We start from the raw sequence: 14840 nt of genomic DNA, 5'->3' as shown, positions 1-14840 counted from the left end.
ATAAATGTATCAAAATTTATAATTTTTTTCTCTGGAACAATAACAATAATGGTAATCGTAACGATAATGGTAATGATACGATGTAATTGGATTGAGCATGCTAACACCGTTAGATGTAGAACGTAAGTAAACAATATTAAAGATAATCAAATGGGGTTCACTTTTCAAATTATCATTGATTTATTACCTTTGGACTGAAGGTAAATGTAGCTCAAATTATTTCGGGCAGAAATGATTTAGTTTTTAATAAAATACTCTATTGTTGTCAATGCTTTTAAAAATCTATTATATATATAAAAAAGTACAGTAATGATAGAAAATATATCATGATTTGTTGGTTGTCTTCTATGTTTCATTTTTTTAGAACAGAGTCACATTTTCAAAATAGAAAATTAAGATCAATGCTTTAGAATAAAAGTGGCATGTTGATCTACTCAATAGGATACAGTGCAATTGAGTTGTGAAGATTTCTTCTGCACCCTACAGGAACCCAAACTCATCCAATTGATTGCTTTGCTTGGCATTGTTAGGTATCCATAGTTTTGATTTGATCATATTTTTTCCAAAATTAAAAGAGGTGATTATCTTTCCCATCTTGCCTGCTTCCAAGGTAAGGAATATTGATTTTTTCCACTTGGATTTTATTTTTTCTTTTCGCTTACTAGATAATCAGTCGTCAAAATGTTAATATAGAGGAGACCAGCAGTAGAATGATTGTCGAGTAGTGTTGTATCCAAATGTAAGTTGGGCAATGTTTAGTTCAACATAGGTGAAAAATTTAGACGTCAAACTTTTATGTTGAGAGACTATGTAAGTTCAGGAATGCTTACTGACCTCGTACAATGCAATAGTAAACCTTTTACCTGAATGAATAATGCTTCAAAATTATGATGGTACACATATAACATAAAATGACATTTTATTTCCTTGTAACTATTGGCACTACTTTCACATTCGAACGTGCTATCTTAACAAACATATGGTGGATGCTTTCACCTATATAACTTTTTGGAAGTAATAAGAAGAGGATTTTTGTCCATTTACATGTAAATTTGCCTAAACAAAGTTATAATTGAACAAATAAGAACAATCAGAGAACCTTTTGAGTGCCTTATATCTATGGCATTCAAAAAATAGTTATTAGTTATAATGAACACAAAGAAAGCCTAAAAAATTGGATCTTCCCTCTTATTGTATTAAATATTCTCTATGCTCCAGTAAAAACCATCTACTTGCCGACTATCGTCTATATTATAATTCTCTTTCATTCATTTTAGTATGAATGAGGTTGATGAAAATACTATTGGACACCAGGGAGATGACATGTATACCTCAACTTCCGATGCGAAGCAAGAGCGTGGAGTAAAGCAGCATTTACACTAGCACGCTCTCGGAATAACGAGTCGTATAAGTGGCAAACAAACTGTGAAAGTTCCCCCTCATCATCATCCCAGGCATCCAAAGAATAATTTCCAATTTTCTCTGCCTCACTGTCTTCCCAGTCACTTACAGGACTAGAAAGCTCCGCACCATCATCTTCTCCCTCCTCCTCGCCAATCTCGAACTTCCCATTTTCCATAGTATCATAGTCCCCTGCCTGGAATGTTGCCGATTGTGTTTCGGGGGGTTCGTTTGAAGAACATATTACAGCTTTAGCCCCAGAATCCAAGAAGGCTCTAATTAAAGCTGGGGTCGGTCCATAAGTTCCAGTGCAGAAAATGATCCTGTCCCTCCAAGCACCAACCTAGAGAAAGTTGAGAAATACTAATAATGAACAAGTGACATTAAGGGGAAAAAGACATGGCTACAAGCGGATTAACCATTTACTTTCTGTACTAGGAGAACGAGAACCATATATTTAGAGACTTACTGATTCATTCTCCCTTCCTCAACCAAGTAAAGTGGACTGACAAATCTAATGTACAAGTTTTTATCCATCAAATCTCAAGAATCATCTTGAAACTCATTAGAAAACCATATTTAAAACTTATGTTATCCTTGGCGTAACAAACTAATAAAGATAATGAGAATCAAACGTTGAAGAAATAATATTCTGGAAACCTTCGAGGATATAGCCTGTGTACTTGTAGGTTCAGCAAGCATAGATTATCGAAGGAAAAACAAATTGTCTCATTGACCTATTTTCCAACGTATTTATGATTATTCACCAAGAATATAGGTTGCAAGAGAAAATGCCTGAGCACACGAATATAAAACAAGCACCATGATTCGAACAAAGGCCAACAACAAACATCTAGAAGAGAAAGCAAGGAGGACAAAATCATCGAATCTAATCTGAAAGGGTCAAACCAAATAGTTCTGACAAAAAGAACCACATGAAAAAAAAAGAAAAACCAAACAAAAACAATTGGAGAAAAGATTTTTTGATGAGAAAATATGAAACAAACAATCCAAGGGACTTTCACCGTTCCAATGATCCTCCTAGAAATGAACTTGAAACCCTCCCCAATAAAGAGGTTCTATAACATCTTTAACTAATTAAACATGCATCAATTACCATAAAAGGTAAGAACTTTGAAGACAAAAAAATGCAAGAGATTGATTATAATAGAAAGATTTGAAACCGTACCATCCAACGAACATCATCAGGTGATAAGTACAAGGAAGGAACTGTTCTACGAAACAAGTAAGCCCCAATTTCTTGGTTATCCTCCATAACCTTCAACACAAACATCAATAGACATTCAGAACTGGAATTCTCTGCATTATGACTTTTGAATATAACAAGAAATCACAAGGAAGCAAAGAAAAATGTCAAGATAACATACTTGGGTTTGTCGTCCTAAATAGCGATGGACGATGCCTCCAATTTGGAAGTGGGGTTTGAGTGCCACCAGATCAGACACAGTCAAGACATTGGCAAGCAATGATGCACACTTTCTACGATGACTACGCATGGCTGACAACAAACTGATCTTAACACTTTGTAGAAATTTCTCTGCAAGTTCTCCAGGTTCTGCAACTACAAAAACATCATTTCGCCAACTACAAGAATAAAAAGAATGAGCAGGTCAGGACCAAACGAAAAGGATGCAACTATATTCATAAATCATAAAAGTCTGCCACATATGTTGACCTTAATATTGAGCCCGATGAGTCATTTTGAAGGGCCAAATGTACAATGCCCACTTGAGGTGAGTTTTGTAACTTCTCATGCAATGCCCGTACAGGTAAGGAGAGTTCTCTGGGTCCTGAAGGAGACTCTGGGGTGAATGCTGCTCCTTTACCCAAATGGCCATCTAAGCTTAAAGGTGGAACCATATCAATTCGACCAAGCCTTTGTGGTCCAATATCAGGACTATATAGAAGTGGGCTTGACGGAAAGCTTCCAGTAAACAAGGGTGACGTAAAAGGTGTTGGGAATGTTGATGAAGGAACGGTCTTCAAAGCCCCAGATGTTCCTTGCAAAAGGGATATTCGAATTCCATTTTTGGAACAAAATGCTTCAAGTTCACGAGCATGATGCATAACTTTTCCAGCATCAGGACTATGGGAAGCTTCAATCAGTAGTACGTTCCGTCTCCAACCCAAAGAAGGGCTATTCTCATCTAACATTTCCAGAAATCAGTCGAATAACTGGTTAGTTCAAAAACTCCAAACAGAATTACTGAGCAGTTGAAAATGCTATGAGGACAAAACAAACACCTGCCGATGATGCCATGACCCTGGAGAAATGAAGTGAATTGAAGTTTTCCGACCACTTCTCATCATGTTGATAAGGCAAGATTAATCTTTCACAGGCATTCTTAAAGGCCAGATTATTACTTTGGATATACTCCTCAACTGCGGCTTCCAACTTTATCCAGACTGCTGGATCAGTCTCGTCCAGTTCCATATCACATCGTTCATCCACTGCAATGGATAAAGAAAAATAAACTGAGGATTTTATGCACATCTCTGTTCTCGAAATAAATGAGCGTAGGATAACCCTGAATTCTTTTAGGGTCAGAATTTGGTGAAGGCAAATAACTGCACAAATTAAATTTCACCCAAATACTAAAGCAATTACCCATGTGCACATTAAGATATCATACCTGGGTTAAACCGGAAGTAATGTATTTCAGGCAGCATGGGTAACAACGTACTCAAGGCCTCCTCCACGCGGTCCACAGAGCATGCACTCTCAATAAGCACTTGTCCAGTGTCCAAATAACGCCATCCACCTTTCCTCACCTAAAACAGTCACGACAGTTATAGAGCATTAAAATAATCAAACTATTCATAAGAAAAGTAAATTACCTTCATTGGAGTAGATCCACAGCCAATGGAAACTAAGCAGTCAATTCTTGTGTCAGGCCATAGAAGTTGTGCTTCTCTTATGGCAAAGATAGTAGGATTATTTGCCACAATGGCTCCATCTTGCCAGCGATTTACGTCTTCAAAATTTCAGAGGACCATGAATAAACATATCAAGATGAAGCATCTATATCTTTAATCTTTAATAAATAAGCATGAATGAGAGAATCATTAGTTAACAATTAGGTTCACCTTACTCACACGTTAAATTTCACTCACGTCATTACATTTGAATATTGCAATCAATCTTACGACAATCGATGGAAAGATCTATAGTATTTCATTCAAGTCATGATGCCCATCCTGCTCGCATGTTTTTCATTTGCTAGCAACTCAATTTCACTTCAAAATTGCAATTAAAATTCACAACACCGATACAAATTCTCACAAATTTAAGAAACATGTTAAGTAATTTATTAATTATATTTATTCAAATTCATTTAAAAGCTACCTTGTTAAAGACTAGAATAAAATTTAATTACCCAACGTATGGTATTAATTAATAATAAAAGGGACAAATAATATATTTACTCATTCAAAAACTAGTAAAAAATACCATCTGAAAAATCATCAAGATAGTAAGGAGCAGCAGACGATGCTCTTATAGCTTTCCATACTTGGTGCTTGCAACTTCCAATGAAAGCACTGCGCTTATAGCCATCTTGTGCACTGGCCAAAGGTGATCCAAACACAGTAATTCCTGAACTGTCTGAAATTGCCAGAGGTACCTCTGGTGTTCCAACAGGATACTGCATAAATGTAGAATGCAATGCAGCAACTGCCACAATCAGATCTAGGATTATAGTTAATGCAAAGGAAAACAAGCTGATTTAGTTGAGCTCCAATAAAAAAAACCAGAAACTAAAAGGTCTTATTTGAAATCTTCTTCTGAAAAGAGGATTTTCCTTGAGTTGTTCAAGGACCGAATTAGGAGCCTTGATTGTCCCGGCCATTTCTGTTTCATGTCTCATTTCAATTCTCTCTCTCTTATTTTTTAAGAGTACATTTATCTTTCTTAGATTATGCTTGGCTTAACTTAGATTAAACCATTAAGCTTAGCTTAAATCTTAACTTGGATTAAACCATGCAGCATTGATCAAATTTGTTTGTTATCGGAAGAGTCTGATCGTTTTTCCCCCCCTAAATATGAAATGTCGATGAAAGATACAAGATGTTCAGGAAAACAACCTCCAAAGGAATAAAAAAGCATAAATGTTAAAAAATTAAAGGGTAATTGTAATGGGTACCACTTTTAGGGCTAATAATTAAGTATATAGCAACATTTTTAAAGAATTGCAAATATAGCAAAATCTATCGGTGATGGATTCTATTGTTGATAGATCCTTATTAAAGATATCTCTGAGGATTAGATCTAAATTTTGCTATATTTGCAGTTGCTCCAAAATAAAATAGGCCAAAACAGCACCCACCAAAGGAAAAAAAACCAACTAAAAGTTCTTAGAGGGGCAATAACACGGAAAAAAATCATTACCCATTGTGCTATAACTATCCTGTTGTGCATATAAAAACCTCAGGCTAAAGAAACAGACCAACTAACGACAGATGAAAATTTATTGCCCATTTTGCTATAAGTATCCTGTTGTACATATAAAAAGTCTATCAGGCTTTGGAGTGCGTGGAGAATAAAATTTTCAGTGTAGCACAAAATCCGTTTAGTGGCTTTTTTGTAGCTGCCAATGCTGAAAGGATTGCATTTAGAAAAACAAGAAAGAAGTCCCTTTGATTGTGATTGAACTATCCTTTTGTGCATATGAAAAGAGATGACAATCAGAATTCAGTGAGAGTGGAAGAAAAACTTTCAGCATGGCATAAGGTTTGTTTCATGGCTTCTTCATGGTTCGCCATGCTGAAAATCATCTAATGCATATTGTGGATCCTTTCTTTCAATATACAACTTCTGAGTCTTACTTAAAAGAAGATAGAAGTCTTGATCTCGAACCTGATAATTGCGGAATAAGAAAGGTTGAGCTGGTACCATGCTCACCAAGGTTGACACAACAAATACTTTTGGGGGGTTTTTAACTGCAGATTCTATTAATAGGTCTCCATCCTCATCTGCACACATTTCCTTTAATAGCCTCTCAAATTGATCAGCGCTATGCTGCAAGACATCATTGCAAGAGCATATTCAATCAGCAGCTGGTTGGTGATAATAAAATGCAAACAACAAAAGTCTACATAATTATACATAGATCCTAGGTTCCTAATTAACTGGAAAGAATATGATGTATCTATCATGTTCGGTCATTTATAAATACAATTTTAACAGTAAGATAAAAGTGACCATTAAAAAAGCTTTCTGCTTTGCTTTTCAAAGAGTCAAGAAAACCAAAGAAAAGCTGGGTTGACAAACTCGACGATAATTTTCTTTCAGAAAGTCCAGAATATAATAAGAGCTTCCCATAAACTAAGATGAATAAGGGTGGAACCACCGCAATATAGACAAAGTGATGCAAAAAGCTTAGAAAACAATCGTACTTTAGATCCATGGACAACAACTCTGAAACTTTGCGAAGAACTTTTGTAAAGTTGATCCAGCTTTTCTCTCCAGGAAGCAGCTTCACTGTCCTTTGGTGTAGGCTCAGCAAAGACGAGCTTTCCTATAATCCAAAAAAAAAGTTTTACCACAAATTGATGAAAGTGCACAGAATTTAGCCACAGCTTACCCTTACAGCATACCTACCAAGATTTTTATATATTTCTTCACATTGATCCAAAGTCATCTGCTTAATTCCTAGGGCAACAGCTAGCATGCCTCCAGTCGATGTGCCACATATAAGATCAAACAATTCATGTATCCGCCTTCCAGTTCCCTTCTCAATTTCTTTAAGTATTTGAACTGTTGCCAAACCTTTCATGCCACCACCATCCATTGAGAGTATTCGCAGTCCTTGCTTTGCTACTTGTCTCCCTTTCATGGCACGTCGTAAATTTTCATTCTCCCCTAACCAAAAAGAAAAGGGAAAGAAAGAAAAAATAAAAAATAAAAAATAAATCAATTTGAGGACTGTGGGAACGTGAATCTCGGATGTACGAATCACATTAGATAAAAAATACAAACCAAGGATTGCTAAAGCACGAGCTGCAGCTTTATTCACACGTGGGTTAGGTGCAACTGTCAAGCGTAAGAGTAGTTCACGCAACTTTTCAGAAGTAACTAGAATGCGACGATTGTCTAAGCAAAATGCCAAGTTTCCAACTGTCAATAAAGCTGACCTTTGCACCTGCAGAAAAAAATTGTGAGAATTACATACAAAAGAGTAGAGAAGCAAGGGAGCTTTGGTAAACTGAAGAATTTTGAGGCTTGCCTCTGGATTTTTTTGGGCACATAACAATTTCAGGGATTTCAAAAGCTCCTTAGTCAACATTTTCTGAGCTACAGTATCAGATGTGAAAGCCAACTTAGCCACAACGTGCAATACAGAAATTACTTCATCCTGTGAAACAGATTTTAAGACAGTTTTAATGGGTTGCATTATGTCTGCTTTCATCAACTGCATTGCGATGGAAACATCTGCAGCAAGAGAAGAAAGAGCAAAGCATGCTTGTACGACCTGCCAGAAGCAACAACTGTTTAAAATAAACCTAGCAGCAGTATCTCAAAAAATTACAAAGGAGTAAAAAGGAACAATCAAGTTCAGAAACACAAGTCTCACCACATGACGGTTCTCACTGCTTATCATACTTATAAGCTGATGAATTGCATTCTCATCTTTACTAATAACTGCACGATTTCCTTCATCTTGCATGATTTTTGCTAGGGCAGATGCTAGCAAAGGGTGGTGACAGGAAGAAAAACGGAAAATAAGGGAGAAGAAGGCACTAAGCTTATGTCTAGATGCACCAAAATAAGAGTTATTTTCCATCTGCACACATAAAAGTTGTAATTAATGAACACAAAATGTTATGTCATATGAGTTAATCCAATCCTTTATTTGAATATTTGCATCATTGTGTTCAATACTACCTCTATTTGAACATCCACAGATCTCAAGTTTTCATCTGCCACAACTCTGATATTTGCAAGAGAAAGATGGCGTAAATTGTGCAATGGCAAGATTTCAGGAAGAAATTCGAGAGGGTTAGCAAATAGTCTTAGAACACGCAACTCAGCCATAGCCCTGTCAGAAAGCTGGAGAAGATCATTAGACCCAAAAAGAATCTAGGGATCACCAAATACTCTTGAAACAAGAGGTATTAACAGTGTGACGCCCAAAGCAAAAATTGCTGATTATCCAAAATAAGACAAATAACCTGAAGTCGAGAAGAGGCCTAATGAGTTTGTTGTGTTCCAATGATAGCTCCACCAGTCCAACGCATTGCCTCAACTCTACTGCTCAACATTTTTTTCAAAAATCAAATAAATATGGTAGGAGATGTATCAAAGCAGCTCATACTAGAGGCTCATTTTTACTTGGTCTAAAACTTTATCAAGTTTCTACCATGCACTAGTGCCCTCATAAGTATTAGAAAACAATGTTTACCTGGTACGGAAACCAGAAAGTTGAAATCAACCCGGAGCACTTTCAAATTTTTGATCCCACCAAGCTCAGGCGGCAAAACTGATAGTTTATTGTTTTCAAGGTACAATTTCTCCAGTAGTGGCAATCGAGTTAAATCTGCAGGCAATGCCTGGAATGAACACAAATAAAGATTAATAAACTCTACTACAAATCATATGTCTAACCGACCCCAGCAATCAAAATGATTCATCCATTAAAATAACAAGAAGCAGCAATCTAAACATAATTGATCAATCAGAAGGAGCAAGAAAACCGAAGATCCCATTGCTTCAAAATACAAATGCTTGTTTTTACAAACTGGAAAAGCTGATGAAACCCGCCATAATAATAAACATGCTGCAGAAGGGGAAGCTGATTAATAAAATAAATTGCCACAAACGCTTACCAACAAACCACAACCACAAAGATTGAGCACGGTAACGGTCTTCCAGTGCTCGCCAAAATCAATCACCCCGTCTGCAGCCCCTGGGATCTTCGGTGCCAAATTCGACCTCAACAACCGCGTCAGAACGCCAACCCCATCATTCTGCTGCCCCGATCCCGCTGACTTCGCCATCGTTACGGCTCTAAGAGGCTCCCTCCTTTTCAAAACCCCCATATCTACATCCACATTATCTGCTTCTTCGTTATACTTCAATTCAACCTGCACAGCATCCTGCGGCACCGGCAAAGCAACCATGAGCTGAGACTGAAGCCTGAGAGCCACCTGATCTTCGTCATCCCCAGCCGACCAATCCAAATCAATCCGAAATTCAAGTTCCTGACCCTGCGTCAAAATGGTCGTCGACGACGACGATGACGACGACGAAGAAGAACAGGATGACGAGGAGGAGACACGGTCAGGATTCTCCGCATCCTCTTCCGAACCATAATTCAGTTTCAAATGAAAAATCTCAGATGGCCGCTTCCATCCCAGTCCCCAGGACATTTCAACCAAATCACAATTTATTTACAAATTTGCGATGATCCAATCGAGCAGTGGGGAACCAAAGTCAAATTGCACCTGGTTCACGGCATAATACCATTGCTCTTAAACACCAGAAAGAAGACACCGATTTCTTCCAAGTACAATCGGAATTTCTCAGTAGGAAAAACGGTGATTGATCCCCGGAGAGAGAGTCGACGGGCATTCATAGGAGCTTATCGTTCATTGTTCGACTAGAAGAACACCGGAAGAAGCTGACACGAAACGTTTTCTTCTTCTTAAGCCTTCTGAGTTCCGATTATATATTCATTTACCGTTTCATCAAGCAAGAACGCGATTTAGGTGAATAATGCGACGTCGTTTCCACCTCTATTTGATTCGCATTCGGATTATCTATCTTATAGACATTTTAAAATGAGTTTCACAAAGTATAGGTAATGTCTAATCTTCTTTTTTTTTTTCTTTTCCCTTATACAATTTTCAAAATAAATATGGGATACGAGATTTGAACACAAATCTTTTGATTGCTATCACATTGATATGTCAGTTGAAGGAAGCTCGCTTTGATTTGTACTTTTCTTTCTCTTTTACTATTAATCTTTGTATATATAACAATCCAATATAAAATAATAAAAAAAATAACACAATCTAAAACCATTGACTAAGATGATATAATTTAAACTTTTATGAGTATATCTATCACTAACTAAAGTTTGTCACTATCAATAACAAATGTATATGTTAATAAACTTATCAATGGTTAAGTTCTATCACTGATGGATGTCTATAATTGACTGTTTGCATGTACATTTGTCATTGTATTTGTTACTGATATATCATATAGCAAAAAAAAAATGTAAATATGGTATAAGAATTATATTATTGTATCCTCATTTATTGTCGATTTTTCTTTTAAGTTTATTGTGGATATACATTACCAACAAAATATCAATATTATATCATTAATATTTAACTATGTCTTTGTATTTATTTAATTATTAGCATGCTCATTTGTTTTTAAGTTTATCACTATTACATCATATCAATAGAATTAAAAAGAAAGTGTATCAGTGATATTTGAAATGCATCCATGATTATTTGATTTTCATTTGTTATGAGTTCTAGAATTTTTTTAATATATAATCCTAAAAATAGGTTTTTAAATAGTGTACCAAGTACATGATTAGCTCTAAATCGTGTATCGGGTACACGAGTCCCTGTCCATCTGGCACGCGCAGTTTGCCATGGCAGTCATGCAAGGTTGACTGGGGTAATCGTGTACCCGGTACACAATTACCTTAAGTCGTGTACCCACTTCTTCTCCATTAAATCCGTTGCGTCCGCCCCTTCTTCTTTCTCATCCAGTTTTCTACCTTATTCTGAAACCTTTCTCCGTCCGTCCATTTTGCCTTCTTTTGTTGCGTTTTTCCGTCCAAAATTCTGAAATCTTCCTCATTTTGCTTCTGTCTTGTGCATTCAAACGCCTCCATTTGCTCGTCCGTCCAAAATTGTTTGAAATCGTCCTCCATTTGTCCGTCCGTCCAAAATCATCTGAACGCTTTTGTAGTAAAATTCTTTCTCTAGTTGTTTTTCAATATATAATATTTCTATATATATCATTTTGTTTGTATTTTGGCTAAACTTAATGTGTAGTTTATGGATCCACGATTTATTTGTTAGGTTGAATCTAGAAATATATGTATATATTTGTCTATTTGGGCTGATTTTGTCTAATGTAGTTTATGAACTTAGAAATTAGATTTTGTTGGGCTAATTTTCTGGATGATTAGGTTTGTTTATTTGTTTGGCTATTTTTTTTATGATTAATTAGTTGGATGATTATGTATTTGTTGGGTTGAATGTAGAAATATATGTATATGTTTATAAAATGAAGATTGGTTATATATATATATATATATATATATATATATATATATATATATTATTTTGTTTGCATTTGGCTAAACTAAATGTATGATTCATGGATATATTATTTATAATATTTAGATCTTATATCTTAAACTTAGAAATTGGATTTTGTTGGGTTGATATATTAACATTTTTTTTTCAACTATAACCGTTGAAAAAATCATAATAAATATGTCGATGGACCTGATTAACTTGTTGGATTTTGTTGGATTGATTTAAATCATAATAGTAGAGACATATTAATTTAGGGTTTGATTAGTGAATTGAGCGGATTTGAAATGTTCAAAATCGAAATTGGGGTTTTGAATTTGAAGTGTTCAAATTCAATTTAGGGTTTGGTTAATTATATTTGATATAATTAAAATGTTTAAATTTGTCAAAATTAAACGTAATTGGAGAGATTAAAATATTTAAATATTGATTTACATGAATATGATTCTTGTATAAATTAGGTGTTTGATTAATTTAATATCTGATATTAAATTATTATTTATTTAAATAAATAAAGCATTTTTCAATTTCAATTTAAAATTCAGTTGAATTAAACTAATTTTGGTGAAAATTAGGTTAAATTGAAAATGGAAATTGGAAAACAATTGGTTAGTGGATTAGTCTAACATTTATTGGATTAATCCATAGATCAACACCAATCCCACTAACTTTGTGTTAATTGAAGTGTCCGTATTACCAAGTAGTAGTTGCATGCATATTTCTCTTAAATATGCTGAATTTCAGCATTGAAGAGAGAATTAATGGTGAATTTCTGAAATTCTGTTGAAAACTCTCTCAAACCCTCGTCTCCCTTCACCAAATTCACCCTAATATGAGATTCCACCTCTCAATCCAAGTTGGAGAATAGTAAAGAAGATCTTTAAATATGTTAATTTGAACTTCTTAGGTAATGGAGCTTGGTCCTTCTAATCCCGTACAATTATACCAACAAAATACGCATCATTCACAAATAGTATGAGATAGTTCTTCCACTGTAGTGTTGAGTTGTCGGAGAAGGGAGGCGATTGCACAACATACTATCCCATTTGATCACCGCATTAATTAAACCAAAATTAATTTGATTCTCTTCAGTCCTTATTGAGCTAACAAAGAGATCTTATGGACCTATAAATTGAAGCTCTAATGATACGAGATTAATTGGTTAAAACTCTTTAATAAAATTCATCAACATTCATTCATTGTCGATCACTCCACTAAAGACTGACAGCTGCACTCTTAGTACTATAGATATCAACAATGCGCTGACCCTTCACAAATTGTTTGTAAGTACACGTGGATCAAAGTTATCGTTTTACCCATATAATTACATCTAACCCCTTAAGTACTACTGATCCCTCTAATGAACAACAAGTTATAGTCCCACTATAACTAGACCCCTCTCTAATTAGTGAGAAGATGAGGGCCCTCATTCTTCAAGACCTGGAATCAGCACTCCATTGAGCAATTCATCTACTTACCTTAACAAAGGGAATGAGTGAATTTTATCTTGTAAATTTGACTTTCCAGTTCACCACTCAGATAAATCCCCAAAATAGTAGACATATTAAGTCAACGAATCTAGTCACCCTCACTCCATGCAGATCAAAGGACTGCCCTCATACGCAGGAGTTTGCAACTCACTCAAGATTAATGTTAAGTTACTTATGGTCATCATGGTGAAATGTAAGTCACTTCTAGCAACGGTGTTATAAGGAGAGACTCAACATTTCGTGGTCTAGTCTTATACAAACTCTTTATATAGGATACCCCTACTCACATGTTTCTACATGGATGATTAGGATCAAATCATTTGTAATACTTTACAACAATTATAACATTTAAAAGTGGGTCATATCAGTATTGTTACCAGGATAAGGCATCCAACCTTATCCATATATTGCAGACCATTTAGGTTTTATTTAAACATGATCTACCTATGGTCTATCACATACATGTTTAAGTTATATAAAATAACCTTGGATTTTTCTTTAATGGATTATTGCATATAAAACAATCAACCAATGATTGAAATAACATATAACTACGAGGCTTTAGGGCATACATCCCAACAAATTAGGCTTTTGATAATTATTGGTCATCTCTGGAGTAAATCGAGAGTTATTATTCTTGCTTATAAGTATTGAGATTGATGCCCTAAAGTCTCATGTCTTGTAGTTTGTAAACAATTTATATGAATGCTTGTGATGTATAATATATGATATTTTACTTCACTTCTTGATTTTGCTCATCTGAATGTTTTTATTTGCTTTACCACAAACTAATAAACTAAAATCCCTGGTTAGCTTTTTGTAACTTAAGCATGTATGTGGTCACATACAAGTGGATCATGTCTTAAGTGATAACCAAAATGGTCTATAGTATATGGATATAGGAAGGAAACTTTATCCTGGTAACGCTAGTGATCCAGCTCGCTTTGTGGAATAGTTACAAATGTTGTGACTTGTCACAGATGGTCTGATCCTGATCATTCGTATAGGGGACATGTGGGTGGGTGCGTCCTATACAAAGAGTTTGTATAAGACCTGACCACGAAGTGTTAACTTCTTGTTATATAACACCATTTATGACAGAGACTTCACTTCACTAGGATGACCATAGGTAACATGACCTCGATCCTGAGTGAGTTGGGAACTCCTGCCATTGAGGGAGGTCCTTTGATTTGCATGGGTGTGAGTGGCCAGGCTTCCGACTCAAACCTACCACTTTAGGGATTCGTCTGATTTAAGAGTTGGAAACTCAGCTTCATAAGATGAAATTCACTCTTTCCCTGAAGCAGAGGTAAGTAGATAGATAGCTCCCTTAAAGGTTGATTCCATGGCTTGAACGATGTGGTACCACACACCTTTTCATGGCCTGAGAGGTGTTCACACATAGTTGGACTATGTTGTATTATTCATTAGAGGGATCAGTGGTATTTAAGGAGTGAGATGTAACTATAGGGGCAAAATGGTAAATTGGCCCAACTGTACTTACGAGCATATGTGAAGGGTTATCATACTCATGATTGGTTATATCCGATAGACACAGAATATATCTGTGGTAAGAAGAGTTCAGTTGTCGGTCTTTAGTGAAATACTTGGTAGTTAATGGATGGTGGATCTCGTGGCTAAAGA

General features: G+C 35.6%; 1 protein-coding gene across 2 annotated transcripts; it reads right to left on the bottom strand.

The window, feature by feature from the left end:
- Positions 1–968: 968 nt before the first annotated feature.
- Positions 969–10168, bottom strand: LOC120083128 (phospholipase A I-like protein). 2 transcript variants are annotated; one of them, XM_090316667.1, is made up of 18 exons: positions 9247–10168; positions 8823–8970; positions 8593–8671; positions 8306–8459; positions 7995–8204; positions 7647–7892; positions 7400–7562; positions 7022–7282; positions 6817–6938; positions 6278–6439; positions 4874–5066; positions 4261–4397; positions 4056–4194; positions 3667–3873; positions 3098–3569; positions 2790–3006; positions 2591–2680; positions 969–1744 (listed from the first exon to the last, which is right to left on the bottom strand). In XM_090316667.1, the coding sequence occupies exons 1-18, from the start codon at positions 9787–9789 to the stop codon at positions 1301–1303; spliced, it is 3987 nt and encodes a 1328-aa protein (XP_090172793.1). In that variant the 5' UTR covers positions 9790–10168; the 3' UTR covers positions 969–1300. The 2 variants fall into 2 exon arrangements, with proteins under 2 accessions (XP_090172793.1, XP_090172794.1); XM_090316668.1 differs by having other exon boundaries at positions 8306–8470; positions 9247–10075.
- Between the last annotated feature and the right edge of the window lie 4672 nt (positions 10169–14840).

Source organism: Benincasa hispida, chromosome 8 (assembly GCF_027475165.1).
Source record: "Benincasa hispida cultivar pf3 chromosome 8, pf3_genome.v1.1, whole genome shotgun sequence".
Classification (NCBI taxonomy): Eukaryota; Viridiplantae; Streptophyta; class Magnoliopsida; order Cucurbitales; family Cucurbitaceae; genus Benincasa; species Benincasa hispida.
Note: the sequence above shows the minus strand (reverse complement) of the source record. Positions and strands in the feature narration are given on the sequence as shown.